Here is a 15,243-nt window from a genome sequence, read left to right as displayed (position 1 = left end):
TGCTGTCAGTGAATAGAGGTGCAGCAACAGAGGATTGTCTGCACTGACACACTGTAACAAACCATTAGGGTAGGTTCGCACAGTTTCTCATCGCGTCGGGTCGCCCTGACACCCCCCCCCCCATATCTTCCCGGCTGAAGGATACAGCGCGTCTCGGCCTGGTCCAGCTTCATGGAGTCGCACTGGCTGCAGATCATCGTCTCGGCGACCACGAACAGGAGGTTTGTGTTTGAGAGTCTCTGGGCGTGGAAATATCTGTCAGAGCAAAGAGACAGCGATACAGGGGTTAATTTAGCCTTCTTACCTCTGCGGCCATCCCCCGCCCCCGCACCGGACTAACCGCGAGCAGGGTCCGCAATCAATGACGGCGGAGTAGGTGGCGTTGAGGTTGCTGAAGTAATACTGGGTCTGCTTCATGATGCAGCTGGCTTCTCGCGGCTCCAGGTTCTCGGCCATGATGTCCTCTGTGGAGACGGAAGAAACGGGGGGAGTGGGCGGAGCCTAGTCAGTGCCGCAGATACCAGACATGGCAGCCACCCTACCTCACCATGGCAACACGCCAGCGCCTGTGTAACACCAGCTTCACCGTCAGTAAGTAGCGTTAGGAATCTGTGGTAATCGGAGGGTTGGATGGAAATCTCTCACCAGATCAAACCCACTGCGGCTTACTGACGGTTTCCAGGCGGCAACCAATGGGGGCGTGCAATACCGCCCCGTACTTCGCTCCCGCCTGCGGCAGGATGTGGTCGCCGACTAGGAGACGTATTTGGCTCTTACCCGCGTGCATCCAGCTGGTGTACATGAGGCTGAAGAACAGATGCTGCAAGAGCGACCTGCGGAGAGAGTCCAATATAAGATGGCGTCGAGGGGCGTGACCTGACTGAAGCGGGGACAAGGAAGGCGGAGCCTCCAGGACTAACACACTCACCAGGCTGCAGCAGACGACAACCAGGCCAGGTTCAGCATGTCCGCGATTGTCGGCTGGGGAAGAGGAGCTCAAGGTCAGCAGCTGCTGCATTAACTCTCTAGTCACATCCAGAGCTGCAGTCACAGACTCGCCCAGAAGGAGCTACGATGAACCAAGCAGAGCCCTGAATGCAGCTCTGGAGGTGACTGGAGGAGAGTCACCTCCCTGGGGTTGTGCAGATCTCGGGCCCCTGCTAGGGACACTTACCACAAAGATGCCTCTGGGGGCGGCCCCCTTGTTGCTCTCGGTTTTGGGGGCGCACAGTGACTGGTAATCGTAGGACTCCTTCCTGGTGAAGAAGGAGCTGTTATACAGAGCAGACATGAGGTTGGGGTCCACCTCGCTGAAGAACTTCCCGACCTAAAACACACATTGGGGGAAAGGAAAAGTGGCCTCGTTACCCATAGCAACCAATCAGAGAGCAATGGGTTAAATTCACCCGTCCTAGAACAGAACTCCCCATAACCTGTACTGGCCGATAACTGGGAGCAATAACCCGGATACACCCGCCATAACCCGCTCAGCGCCGTCACTGAGACCTGATTTCTGAATTACAGACAAATTCTCCGTGAAACGGCAATTAACCTCCGGAGTGAGGAGCATGTTTATGTATCAGCCCTGGCGACAAAAACCGCGCCAATCAGGATCTGCGTACAACGCAACCTGCAGTTATGTACTTAGTCTGTTTTATGTCTGACTGAAATTACCAGCAACAAACACAGAGACGATCTGATCACCCGATATACAGTCATGTGAAAAAATTAGGACACCCTTTGAAAGCATGTGGTTTTTTGTAACATTTTTAATAAAAGGTTATTTCATCTCCGTTTCAACAATACAGAGAGATTACAGTAATCCAACTAAACAAAGAAAACTGAAGAAAAGTCTTTTCAAGATCTTCTGTAAATGTCATTCTACAAAAATGCCTATTCTAACTGAGGAAAAAGATAGGACACCCTTGCCCCTAATAGCGAGTGTTACCTCCTTTGGCTGAAATAACTGCAGTGAGACGGTTCTTGTAGCCATCTACCAGTCTTCGACATCGGTCTGAGGAAATTTTACCCCACTCCTCAATGCAGAACTTTTTCAGCTGTGAGATGTTTGAGGGGTTTCTTGCACGTACAGCCCTTTTCAAGTCACCCCACAGCATCTCAATGGGATTCAAATCTGGACTTTGACTTGGCCATTCCAGGACTCTCCATTTCTTCTTTTTCAGCCAATCTTTGGTTGATTTACTAGTATGTTTTGGGTCATTGTCATGTTGCATGGTCCAGTTCCGCTTCAGCTTTAATTTTCTAACTGATGGTCTCACATGTTCTTCAAGCACCTTCTGATACACAGTAGAATTCATCGTGGATTCTATGATGGTGAGCTGACCAGGTCCTGCTGCAGCAAAGCAGCCCCAAACCATGACACTTCCACCTCCATGCTTCACAGTTGGTATGAGGTTCTTTTCTTGGAATGCTGTGTTTGGTTTACGCCAAACATGTCCTCTGCTGTTGTGTCCAAATAATTCAATTTTGGACTCATCTGTCCAAAGAACATTATTCCAGAAGTCCTGGTCTTTGTCAACTTTATCTCTGGCAAATGTCAGTCTGGCCTCGATGTTTCTCTTGGAAAGCAAAGGTTTCCTCCTTGCACACCTCCCATGCAAGTTAAACTTGTACAGTCTCTTTCTGATTGTAGAGGCATGTACTTCTACATCAACAGTAGCCAGAGCCTGCTGTAGTTCTCGAGATGACACTTTAGGGTTTTTGGAGACCTCTTTTAGCATCTTGCGGTCTGCTCTTGGGGTGAACTTGCTGGGGCGACCAGTCCTGGGCATGTTGGCAGTTGTTTTGAAAGCCCTCCACTTGTAGACTATCTTCCGGACAGTGGAATGGCTGATTTCAAAATCTTTTGAGATCTTTTTAAATCCCTTCCCAGACTCATAGGCTGCTACAATCTTTTTTCTGAAGTCCTCTGACAGCTCTTTTGCTCTCACCATGGTGCTCACTCTCACTTCAACAGTCAGGAGCACACCAAACTAAATGTCTGAGGTTTAAATAGGGCAAGCCTCATTCAACATGCAGAGTAACGATCTACTAATTATGTGCACCTGGTGTGATATACCTGTGTGAGATCTGAGCCAATTTAAGAGGGAATACATGTGAGGGTGTCCTATCTTTTTCCTCAGTTAGAATAGGCATTTTTGTAGAATGACATTTACAGAAGATCTTGAAAAGACTTTTCTTCAGTTTTCTTTGTTTAGTTGGATTACTTTAATCTCTCTGTATTGTTGAAACGGAGATGAAATAACCTTTTATTAAAAATGTTACAAAAAACCACATGCTTTCAAAGGGTGTCCTAATTTTTTCACATGACTGTACACATATAATCTACAGGCACTGATCCTGAGTTACATCCTGTATTATACCCCAGAGCTGCACTCACTATTCTGCTGGTGCAGTCACTGTGTACATACATTACTTATCCTGTACTGATCCTGAGTTACATCCTGTGTTATCCTCCAGAGCTGCACTCACTATTCTGCTGGTGCAGTCACTGTGTACATACATTACTTCTCCTGTACTGACCCTGAGTTACATCCTGTATTATACTCCAGAGCTGCACTCACTATTCTGCTGGTGCAGTCACTGTGTACATACATTACTTATCCTGTACTGATCCTGAGTTACATCCTGTATTATACCCCAGAGCTGCACTCACTATTCTGCTGGTGCAGTCACTGTGTACATACATTACTTATCCTGTACTGATCCTGAGTTACATCCTGTGTTATCCTCCAGAGCTGCACTCACTATTCTGCTGGTGCAGTCACTGTGTACATACATTACTTATCCTGTACTGACCCTGAGTTACATCCTGTATTATACTCCAGAGCTGCACTCACTATTCTGCTGGTGCAGTCACTGTGTACATACATTACTTATCCTGTACTGATCCTGAGTTACATCCTGCATTATACTCCAGAGCTGCACTCACTATTCTGCTGGTGCAGTCACTGTGTACATACATTACTTATCCTGTACTGATCCTGAGTTACATCCTGCATTATACTCCAGAGCTGCACTCACTATTCTGCTGGTGCAGTCACTGTGTACATACAATACTTATCCTGTACTGATCCTGAGTTACATCCTGTATTATTGTCACGAGGGTGTCAAGAGCCACGTCTGACTCCGTTATACCCGGGGTCAGGAAGTCGCAGCGGGTGGCTGCGCGCTCTATGTCTAAAGATCACGGTGTTTCTTAGTGTTTGTTTTCTGTGTTTGCCTTGCTATCCTTTTTGTCTCACTCAGGGATCCGTAGCTTCTCCTCCTCAGCTGTTTCTTGTCTGCCACTCCCAACCTCCTTATATTCTCCTCTCACACTTCTCTTGTTGCCAGTTATAGAGCTTCCTGCCTGGACATCTATGCTGACCCACTGGAGCTGAGAATCTGGTTGTTGTTCCAGAGTGCTACCCTCCGGATCCCTGTTGGGCTTTTGTTGTCTCCTGTTGTTGCCCACCTGGGATTATATGTTTAGTTTGTATTGTCTGTCCTCCCCTTGGTGTTTTCCTCTAGAGCTAGTGGTGCGGACTAGTGTTCCCACCGCCCTGTTCACTATCTAGGGCTCATCCTAGGGAAAGCCAGGGTTTTAGGCACGTGATCGGCGTACGGGTGAGGAACCCGTCTAGGGACGACAGGGCAGCCAGGTGCCAGACGCAAGGTGAGTCAGGGGTCACCACCTTCCCTCTCACTAGGGCAGGGCCTCCCTCTTTTCCTCCCTCCGTGTTACGTATGTGACAGTTACGCCGATCGTGATAATTATACTCCGGAGCTGCACTCACTATTCTGCTGGTGCAGTCACTGTGTACATACATTACTTATCCTGTACTGACCCTGAGTTACATCCTGTATTATACTCCAGAGCTGCACTCACTATTCTGCAGGTGCAGTCACTGTGTACATACATTACTTATCCTGTACTGATCCTGAGTTACATCCTGTATTATACTCCAGAGCTGCACTCACTATTCTGCTGGTGCAGTCACTGTGTACATACATTACTTATCCTGTACTGACCCTGAGTTACATCCTGTATTATACCCCAGAGCAGCACTCACTATTCTGCTGGTGCAGTCACTGTATACATACATTACTTATCCTGTACTGATCCTGAGTTACATCCTGTATTATACCCCAGAGCTGCACTCACTATTCTGCTGGTGCAGTCACTGTGTACATACATTACTTATCCTGTACTGATCCTGAGTTACATCCTGTATTATACTCCAGAGCTGCACTCACTATTCTGCTGGTGCAGTCACTGTGTACATACATTACTTATCCTGCACTCATCCTGAGTTACATCCTGTATTATACTCCGGAGCTGCACTCACTATTCTGCTGGTGCAGTCACTGTGTACATACATTACTTATCCTGTACTGACCCTGAGTTACATCCTGTATTATACTCCAGAGCTGCACTCACTATTCTGCAGGTGCAGTCACTGTGTACATACATTACTTATCCTGTACTGATCCTGAGTTACATCCTGTATTATACTCCAGAGCTGCACTCACTATTCTGCTGGTGCAGTCACTGTGTACATACATTACTTATCCTGTACTGATCCTGAGTTACATCCTGTATTATACTCCAGAGCTGCACTCACTATTCTGCTGGTGCAGTCACTGTGTACATACATTACTTATCCTGCACTGATCCTGAGTTACATCCTGTATTATACTCCAGAGCTGCACTCACTATTCTGCTGGTGCAGTCACTGTGTACATACATTACTTATCCTGTACTGACCCTGAGTTACATCCTGTATTATACTCCAGAGCTGCACTCACTATTCTGCAGGTGCAGTCACTGTGTACATACATTACTTATCCTGTACTGATCCTGAGTTACATCCTGTATTATACTCCAGAGCTGCACTCACTATTCTGCTGGTGCAGTCACTGTGTACATACATTACTTATCCTGTACTGATCCTGAGTTACATCCTGTATTATACTCCAGAGCTGCACTCACTATTCTGCTGGTGCAGTCACTGTGTACATACATTACTTATCCTGTACTGATCCTGAGTTACATCCTGTATTACACTCTAGAGCTGCACTCACTATTTGGCAGCTTCAGAGCTAAAATCCCCCTTCAGTCTTAGCTGAGATGTGGCAGTCGGAATTCCCGTTACCTGGGACCAGTGGTCTTGCTGGTTGGACATGACAAGGAATCCGCCATCATCGATGAGAACGCAGAGTAAATCCTACAGAGGAGACACAATGACACGATGTCTACAGCTCTGCTCTGATAAATGACCGGGGTGCTGGGTTACTGATGGGCCGGGAGGGGAGGGTTTGGTACAATGTCACGGTGGTGGACAGATCGCAGGACGAGGCCACTTACCTCACTGTTGATGTCACAGTCCATCTCGCAGCTGCTGGAAGGACTGCATTGCTGGGGACGAGAGAAGATGCTGCAGTCAGTACATCTACAGGTCCATGAGGACCACGTGTGGCCGGAGGGGATCTAGGGTTATGGGGGGCTCACCTTGCGTGGTCCATGAGGATTTGCCTCTGAATGGTTACTGGCTAGAATTTTAAACTTTTCCACCCAAGCCTCAAGATCCAACTTTACCCCGACAACTATGGGAAAAAAATGGCAAAAAGGACAAACCACCAAGACGTAATATATGTCCAAATGTATAGCGTGACAGGTGACTTCTAGCGCCCCCCGCAGTCCCAGCCATGCAACTCACCTGCAGGTTTCAGCTTCCTGCCGTCAATCTCCAGGTCCACCGTCGTGCTCACCAGAATCCCCACCGTGTTATTCTCCATATCTGATGGTCGGTAACCAGCTGAGGAGAGAAGGTGGGGGTTACGTCAGGTGCTCCTCAGACCCTCTGTCCCGTCCTCAGCTCCTGCGTTCCTCAGAGTCCTCATCTGCCACGTTCCTGCCCTTCACCATCTTCCATGTCTCTCCATCGCTCCATCCATCCCTCAACTAGACTCTTCCATGCCAAGACCCTCACACGCACACACACACACACACACACCTCTCCTCCACCCAATCCCCCCACGCACCCCTCCTCCTCCTCAATCCTCCGCGCACCCCTCCTCCTCTCCCCCTCCTCCGCGCACTCCTCCTCAATCCCCCCACGCACCCCTCCTCTCCTAAATCCCCCCCACGCGCACCCCTCCTCCATCCTCCGCGCACCCCTCCTCCTCAATCCTCCGCGCACCCCTCCTCCTCTCCTCCTTTGGCACACTCCTCCTCAATCCTCCGCGCACCCCTCCTCCTCTCCTCCTTTGGCACACTCCTCCTCAATCCTCCGCGCACCCCTCCTCCTCTCCTCCTTTGGCACACTCCTCCTCTCCTTCTTTGGCGCACTCCTCCTCAATCCTCCGCGCACCCCTCCTCAATCCTCCGCGCACACCTCCTCAATCCTCCGCGCACACCTCCTCAATCCTCCGCGCACCCCTCCTCAATCCTCCGCGCACACCCTCCTCAATCCTCCGCGCACCCCTCCTCAATCCTCCGCGCACCCCTCCTCCTCTCCTCCTTTGGCACACTCCTCCTCAATCCTCCGCGCACCCCTCCTCCTCTCCTCCTTTGGCACACTCCTCCTCAATCCTCCGCGCACCCCTCCTCCTCTCCTCCTTTGGCACACTCCTCCTCAATCCTCCGCGCACCCCTCCTCCTCTCCTCCTTTGGCACACTCCTCCTCAATCCTCCGCGCACCCCTCCTCCTCTCCTCCTTTGGCACACTCCTCCTCAATCCTCCGCGCACCCCTCCTCCTCTCCTCCTTTGGCACACTCCTCCTCAATCCTCCGCGCACCACTCCTCAATCCTCCGTGCACGCCTCCTCAATCCTCCGTGCACGCCTCCTCAATCCTCCGTGCACGCCTCCTCCTCTCCTTCTTTGGCGCACTCCTCCTCAATCCTCCGCGCACCCCTCCTCAATCCTCCGCGCACCCCTCCTCAATCCTCCGCGCACCCTCCTCAATCCTCCGCGCACCCCTCCTCAATCCTCCGCGCACCCCTCCTCAATCCTCCGCGCACCCCTCCTCAATCCTCCGCGCACCCCTCCTCCTTTGGCACACTCCTCCGCGCACCCCTCCTCCTTTGGCACACTCCTCCTCAATCCTCCGCGCACCCCTCCTCCTCTCCTCCTTTGGCACACTCCTCCTCAATCCTCCGCGCACCCCTCCTTCTCTCCTCCTTTGGCACACTCCTCCTCAATCCTCCGCGCACCCCTCCTCCTCTCCTCCTTTGGCACACTCCTCCTCAATCCTCCGAGCACCCCTCCTCCTCTCCTCCTTTGGCACACTCCTCCTCAATCCTCCGCGCACCCCTCCTCCTCTCCTCCTTTGGCACACTCCTCCTCAATCCTCCGCGCACACCCTCCTCCTCTCCTCCTTTGGCACACTCCTCCTCAATCCTCCGCGCACATCCTCCTCTCCTCCTTTGGCACACTCAATCCTCCGCGCACTCCTCCTCTGCGCACCCCTCAATCCTCCGCGCACCCCTCCTCCTCTCCTCCTTTGGCACACTCCTCCTCAATCCTCCGCGCACCCCTCCTCCTCTCCTCCTTTGGCACACTCCTCCTCATTCCTCCGCGCACCCCTCCTCCTCTCCTCCTTTGGCACACTCCTCCTCTCCTCCTTTGGCACACTCCTCCTCAATCCTCCGCGCACCCCTCCTCCTCTCCTCCTTTGGCACACTCCTCCTCAATCCTCCGCGCACTCCTCCTCTCCTCCTTTGGCACACTCAATCCTCCGCGCACTCCTCCTCTGCGCACCCCTCAATCCTCCGCGCACCCCTCCTCCTCTCCTCCTTTGGCACACTCCTCCTCAATCCTCCGCGCACCCCTCCTCCTCTCCTCCTTTGGCACACTCCTCCTCAATCCTCCGCGCACCACTCCTCCTCTCCTCCTTTGGCACACTCCTCCTCAATCCTCCGCGCACCCCTCCTCCTCTCCTCCTTTGGCACACTCCTCCTCAATCCTCCGCGCACCACTCCTCAATCCTCCGTGCACGCCTCCTCAATCCTCCGTGCACGCCTCCTCAATCCTCCGCGCACCCCTCCTCCTCTCCTCCTTTGGCACACTCCTCCTCAATCCTCCGCGCACTCCTCCTCTCCTCCTTTCGCGTACGCCTCTTCTCTCATAACTTACGTTCTCTATAAGGTGCTCGGAATATATAGCCCTTGTTGTCAAGGCTTCTTCTATAAAACGTGGCATTATGAGGCTCCATGTCCTCCATCCAGTCATCCGCAGCCCTGGAGACACACAGATGACATAAGAGAGAGCAAGGAAGACACGAGAGACAGCAGAGAATGTATAATCACTGTGACCCCATGGGGTAGATAATCTGACCATACGAGACAGTTTTTACAATGTGACATTTCCAGTCGCTCTCCGTAGAGCCACTCACTTGTTGGGGAAGACTCTGGTGATGCCGCCATCCGTAGAAGCGAAGACGGCGAGGAGCCCGTACCTGCGAGGAGGAGGACATAGAGTTATGGCAAAGGCAGCCACGTCATGACCGTCACCGAGGACGTCTCTGCAGCAGTCTCTAATGAGACGCCCTGTGCCGTCTATGGTCCTGGTTGGTTGTCGAGCTCATGTGGACGCCATGAGTAGTGGGTCACATATCTGGTGCCCCGCACTGTGTTGTGAAGCCCCAGCGATTGCGCAGTGGGGCGGATTTACCAATCGTGCCGCACATTTACTATTCTGGTCCGTGGAGCTTTAGAAATTTGGAGCATCGTAAAACCTGCGCCAGATTTACACTAGAATTCCGTCGGTGCGCCAGGTCTAGATTCTATACGTAGTTTTACCCTGCCAAAATGTTAGTGTCTTTTCGGCGCACAGAGGCGGACCACACCCCTTTCCTGTGAAGCCACGCCCCTTGTGGGACAAGGCGCAAAAAGCTCAGACAGGCATTGCGGATTTTTAATAGTAAATCTGCCCCTTACGTCAGAAGGTCCTTGTCCCTCCAGACACGGTCCGCCAGATCTCGCGTGATGCCCGTATCCAGGATCAGGTTGTGCAGGAGGAAGCTGTCACCTGTAGAAGAGGACTACAATGTCAGCCCCCGCACTACCACCACCATCATCCAGGTGTCCACCACAATACTCACACTGCTTGGAGTCTGGAGTCACTTTCTCCATCAGTGAAATGAAATTCAGCAAGAACTCGGTGTTGTTTTCCGACTGTTCCAAGTCCTGGCAGTACTGCCTGCGGGAGACCGAGGAGGAGAGGTCAGAGAAACAAGAAACTGAGGATAGGGCGCGTGATCAGGAACCGAGAAAGAGGGAACGGAGGAGCGATGGATCCCTACACTATGGCAGCCAATCAGGGGGAAAGAAGCAGGTCATGTGATCCATCCCAGCTGTGGTTGGCTGAGAATCTGCCCGACGGGAATGGAATTCTAAATCTATTAGAATTTCGAGGGACGGTACGGCCGCCTTCATGGACATTTCGAGGGACAGTACCGCCACCTTCATGTACATTTCAAGGGACAGTACCGCCACCTTCATGTACATTTCGAGGGACAGTACCGCCACCTTCATGTACATTTCGAGGGACAGTACCGCCGCCTTCATGTACATTTCGAGGGACAGTACCGCCGCCATCACATTTCGAGGGACAGTACCGCCGCCTTCATGTACATTTCGAGGGACAGTACCGCCACCTTCATGTACATTTCGAGGGACAGTACCGCCACCTTCATGTACTTTCTCCATCAGTGAAATGAAATTCAGCAAGAACTCTGTGTTGTTTTCCGACTGTTCCAAGTCCTGGCAGTACTGCCTGCGGGAGACCGGGGAGGAGAGGTCAGAGAAACAAGAAACGGAGGATAGGGCGCGTGATCAGGAACCCAGAAAGAGGGAACGGAGGAGCGATGGATCCCTACACTATGGCAGCCAATCAGGGGGAAAGAAGCAGGTCATGTGATCCATCCCAGCTGTGGTTGGCTGAGAATCTGCCTGACGGGAATGGAATTCTAAATCTATTAGAATTTCGAGGGACGGTACGGCCGCCTTCATGGACATTTCGAGGGACAGTACCGCCGCTTTCATGTACATTTCGAGGGACAGTACCGCCGCTTTCATGTACATTTCGAGGGACAGTACCGCCGCCTTCATGTACATTTCGAGGGACAGTACCGCCGCCTTCATGTACATTTCGAGGGACAGTACCGCCGCCTTCATGTACATTTCGAGGGACAGTACCGCCGCCTTCATGTACATTTCGAGGGACAGTACCGCCGCCTTCATGTACATTTCGAGGGACAGTACCGCCGCCTTCATGTACATTTCGAGGGACAGTACGGCCGCCTTCATGTACATTTCGAGGGACAGTACGGCCGCCTTCATGTACATTTCGAGGGACAGTACCGCCACCTTCATGTACATTTCGAGGGACAGTACGGCCGCCTTCATGTACATTTCGAGGGACAGTACCGCCGCCTTCATGTACATTTCGAGGGACAGTACCGCCGCCTTCATGTACATTTCGAGGGACAGTACCGCCGCCTTCATGTACATTTCGAGGGACAGTACCGCCGCCTTCATGTACATTTCGAGGGACAGTACCGCCGCCTTCATGTACATTTCGAGGGACAGTACCGCCGCCTTCATGTACATTTCGAGGGACAGTACCGCCGCCTTCATGTACATTTCGAGGGACAGTACCGCCACCTTCATGTACATTTCGAGGGACAGTACCGCCACCTTCATGTACATTTCGAGGGACAGTACCGCCACCTTCATGTACATTTCGAGGGACAGTACCGCCACCTTCATGTACATTTCAAGGGACAGTACCGCCACCTTCATGTACATTTCGAGGGACAGTACCGCCACCTTCATGTACATTTCGAGGGACAGTACCGCCGCTTTCATGTACATTTCGAGGGACAGTACCGCCGCCATCACATTTCGAGGGACAGTACCGCCACCTTCAGGAAGCTGTACTGGTGACAGGTTCCTGTTAGAGTAAAAGACCAAGAGAGTAAAGGGGGAAACAGAAAAGGGGCCCCAAGTAAAAAATGCGGAGAGGGCCCGACAAGATTGACTGTTGCGGTTACGTTACCTTGGAGCCAGGAACACGCGACCTTCAGATTCAAAGGTATTCGGCATGAGAGACTCAAAATCTGTAACAGATAAGAAGAATTATCCAGCAAGTGAGAGGAGAGAGGGGTGACGCCCTGTGTGGGGCCGCTCCTATAGTGGTGGCATGTAGGGGAACCCTCGCCCTGCTGGGCACCAGGATCTGCTCTGCATGGATGGGTGGGACGAGCGGGATCCGGCCACAACCTTCAGGTGACATAATGAAAGTCAATGAAGTGAAGAGAAGGAGGAAGAACCACCAAGATGGAGGAGCTGAAGGCGTCTTAATAGACACAAGCAACCTGGGGCTCTCCGACTGAGTCTGGCAAGGCATGCTGGGACTTGTGGTGCGACAGTTGGAGAGCCACAGAGTGCTACAGCTGGGATGATGGTGGATGGAGTAGGACTCTGTATCTGAAGCAGGAAGGGTCTCAGCCCCTAGAACTACAAACCTGAAGCTCATGTGATGGGAGAGCTGCAGGAACGTGCGCCACACCGCGACCGCTCCATTCATCCCTGTGCACTCCGCTGCGCCACCTGCTGTGCCTGAGTGGAACTGCAAACTGGGCCAAGAGAGCACCACAGAGCCTGTTCTGCCATGTGACTGCCTCAGGTATCTACAGGGGGCTCCGCGTAATGACTGTCCACCGGGGCCTGAGCTGAACTAGGGCCGCTTCACGTGTGAAAGATCGGTGGCAAATGACAGATTAAAAATCTCCTCGTATCTGAGGCGGCTAAATGTGCAGACTGGCCACATAGATGACCTGCACGTCCACATGGTCTCCGTTATACTGGGGAGAAGCCAGAGACTTGGGGGATTCATCTGGTGTCCTAATGAATATTGCAGATCGGCTCAATATCCTATAGCATCAGATGTCTGATATCCAGAAGCATCTGTCACTGTAAACAGCCTACACATCTGTATTATACTTCAGAGCTGCACTCACTATTCTGCTGGTGCAGTCACTGTGTACATACATTACTTATCCTGTACTGATCCCGAGTTACATCCTGTATTATACTCCAGAGCTGCACTCACTATTCAGCTGGTGCAGTCACTGTGTACATACATTACTTATCCTGTACTGATCCTGAGTTACATCCTGTATTATACTCCAGAGCTGCACTCACTATTCTGCTGGTGCAGTCACTGTGTACATACATTACTTATCCTGTACTGATCCTGAGTTACATCCTGTATTATACTCCAGAGCTGCACTCACTATTCTGCTGGTGCAGACACTGTGTACATACATTACTTATCCTGTACTGATCCAGAGTTACATCCTGTATTATACTCCAGAGCTGCACTCACTATTCTGCTGGTGCAGTCACTGTGTACATACATTACTTATCCTGTACTGATCTTGAGTTACATCCTGTATTATACTCCAGAGCTGCACTCGCTATTCTGCTGGTGCAGTTACTGTGTACATACATTACTTATCCTGTACTGATCCTGAGTTACATCCTGTATTATACTCCAGAGCTGCACTCACTATTCTGCTGGTGCAGTCACTGTGTACATACATTACTTATCCTGTACTGATCCTGAGTTACATCCTGTATTATACTCCAGAGCTGCACTCACTATTCTGCTGGTGCAGTCACTGTGTACATACATTACTTATCCTGTACTGATCCTGAGTTACATCCTGTATTATACTCCAGAGCTGCACTCACTATTCTGCTGGTGCAGTCACTGTGTACATACATTACTTATCCTGTACTGATCCTGAGTTACATCCTGTATTATACTCCAGAGCTGCACTCACTATTCTGCTGGTGCAGACACTGTGTACATACATTACTTATCCTGTACTGATCCTGAGTTACATCCTGTATTATACTCCAGAGCTGCACTCCCTATTCTGCTGGCAGAATTACAGGATGTAATGTATGTACACAGTGACTGCACCAGCAGAATAGTGAGTGCAGCTCTGCAGTATAATACAGGATGTAACTCAGGATAAGTAATGTCTGTACACAGTGACTGCACCAGCAGAATAGTGAGTACAGCTCTGGAGGATAATACAGGATGTAACTCAGGATCAGTACAGGATAAGTAATGTATGTACACAGTGACTGCACCAGCAGAATAGTGAGTGCAGCTCTGGAGTATAATACAGGATGTAACTCAGGATCAGTACAGGATAAGTAATGTATGTACACAGTGACTGCACCAGCAGAATAGTGAGTGCAGCTCTGGAGTATAATACAGGATGTAACTCAGGATCAGTACAGGATAAGTAATGTATGTACACAGTAACTGCACCAGCAGAATAGCGAGTGCAGCTCTGGAGTATAATACAGGATGTAACTCAAGATCAGTACAGGATAAGTAATGTATGTACACAGTGACTGCACCAGCAGAATAGTGAGTGCAGCTCTGGAGTATAATACAGGATGTAACTCTGGATCAGTACAGGATAAGTAATGTATGTACACAGTGACTGCACCAGCAGAATAGTGAGTACAGCTCTGGAGGATAATACAGGATGTAACTCAGGATAAGTAATGTATGTACACAGTGACTGCACCAGCAGAATAGTGAGTACAGCTCTGGAGGATAATACAGGATGTAGCTCCGGACTCTGTACGAGTTTGTGATCGGGGTTTCTGCTCCTGCATAATAATGGAGACTACTTACCTCTAGACTGTGGTGGTCCTGGTTTCAGCAGTGTGTGCTACATGCAGTGTGTGCTGTGGGTGTGTAGGTACAGGGGTGCCCGCACCGATACTGCTCTGGCAGGTGGCCGGTTCCCCTGGATCTTATCAGTGCCCATTAGACATGCATGGCGTTCTGGGCTGCTACGTTGAGTTGATTTGAGGGGCACAGAAATACTGTTTTCAGGCACCTACAAAGCCACACTGAGATACCCAGCAAGTCAGTCCAAGCATACGACCACCCGGACAGGAGGCACAGTGCATTGTGGGGGTCTGGGAGGCACAGACTTCTCATGGAGGTGGGCATCGCTGGCCCGAGGTTACAGCTTCAGATTGGAGGCACGGATTTAACATGGAGACCGATAGAATATTGAATGACTTTTTACTAGGAGATGGTTCTTTTCCATATCAGGCTGCCATAAATCTACCACCCACAATGCACTGGGGTGCGCGGCTGTGGGGTGGCCTGGAAACACGCAACTGGTTGGACTGT

General features: G+C 51.0%; 1 protein-coding gene across 1 annotated transcript in view; it reads right to left on the bottom strand.

Annotated features, from left to right (window-relative positions):
• CACNA2D2 (calcium voltage-gated channel auxiliary subunit alpha2delta 2) overlaps positions 1 to 15,243 on the bottom strand; it is a 120,837-nt gene that overhangs the window by 2,637 nt on the left and 102,957 nt on the right. The window contains exons 22-35 of the mRNA XM_044273012.1: positions 12,067 to 12,127; positions 10,109 to 10,206; positions 9,945 to 10,035; positions 9,401 to 9,463; positions 9,142 to 9,245; positions 6,723 to 6,821; positions 6,515 to 6,609; positions 6,371 to 6,421; positions 6,159 to 6,230; positions 1,175 to 1,327; positions 929 to 981; positions 778 to 833; positions 341 to 464; positions 146 to 255 (exon numbers count right to left, since the gene is read on the bottom strand). Of these exons, the coding sequence (XP_044128947.1) occupies positions 146 to 255; positions 341 to 464; positions 778 to 833; positions 929 to 981; positions 1,175 to 1,327; positions 6,159 to 6,230; positions 6,371 to 6,421; positions 6,515 to 6,609; positions 6,723 to 6,821; positions 9,142 to 9,245; positions 9,401 to 9,463; positions 9,945 to 10,035; positions 10,109 to 10,206; positions 12,067 to 12,127 (1,230 nt within the window). The remainder of the gene's footprint in view (positions 1 to 145; positions 256 to 340; positions 465 to 777; positions 834 to 928; positions 982 to 1,174; positions 1,328 to 6,158; positions 6,231 to 6,370; positions 6,422 to 6,514; positions 6,610 to 6,722; positions 6,822 to 9,141; positions 9,246 to 9,400; positions 9,464 to 9,944; positions 10,036 to 10,108; positions 10,207 to 12,066; positions 12,128 to 15,243) is intronic.

This window comes from Bufo gargarizans, unplaced genomic scaffold (assembly GCF_014858855.1).
Source record: "Bufo gargarizans isolate SCDJY-AF-19 unplaced genomic scaffold, ASM1485885v1 fragScaff_scaffold_335_pilon, whole genome shotgun sequence".
Taxonomy (NCBI): Eukaryota; Metazoa; Chordata; class Amphibia; order Anura; family Bufonidae; genus Bufo; species Bufo gargarizans.
The sequence above is the reverse complement of the archived record's forward strand: the minus strand, read 5'-3'. Positions and strand labels throughout refer to the sequence as shown.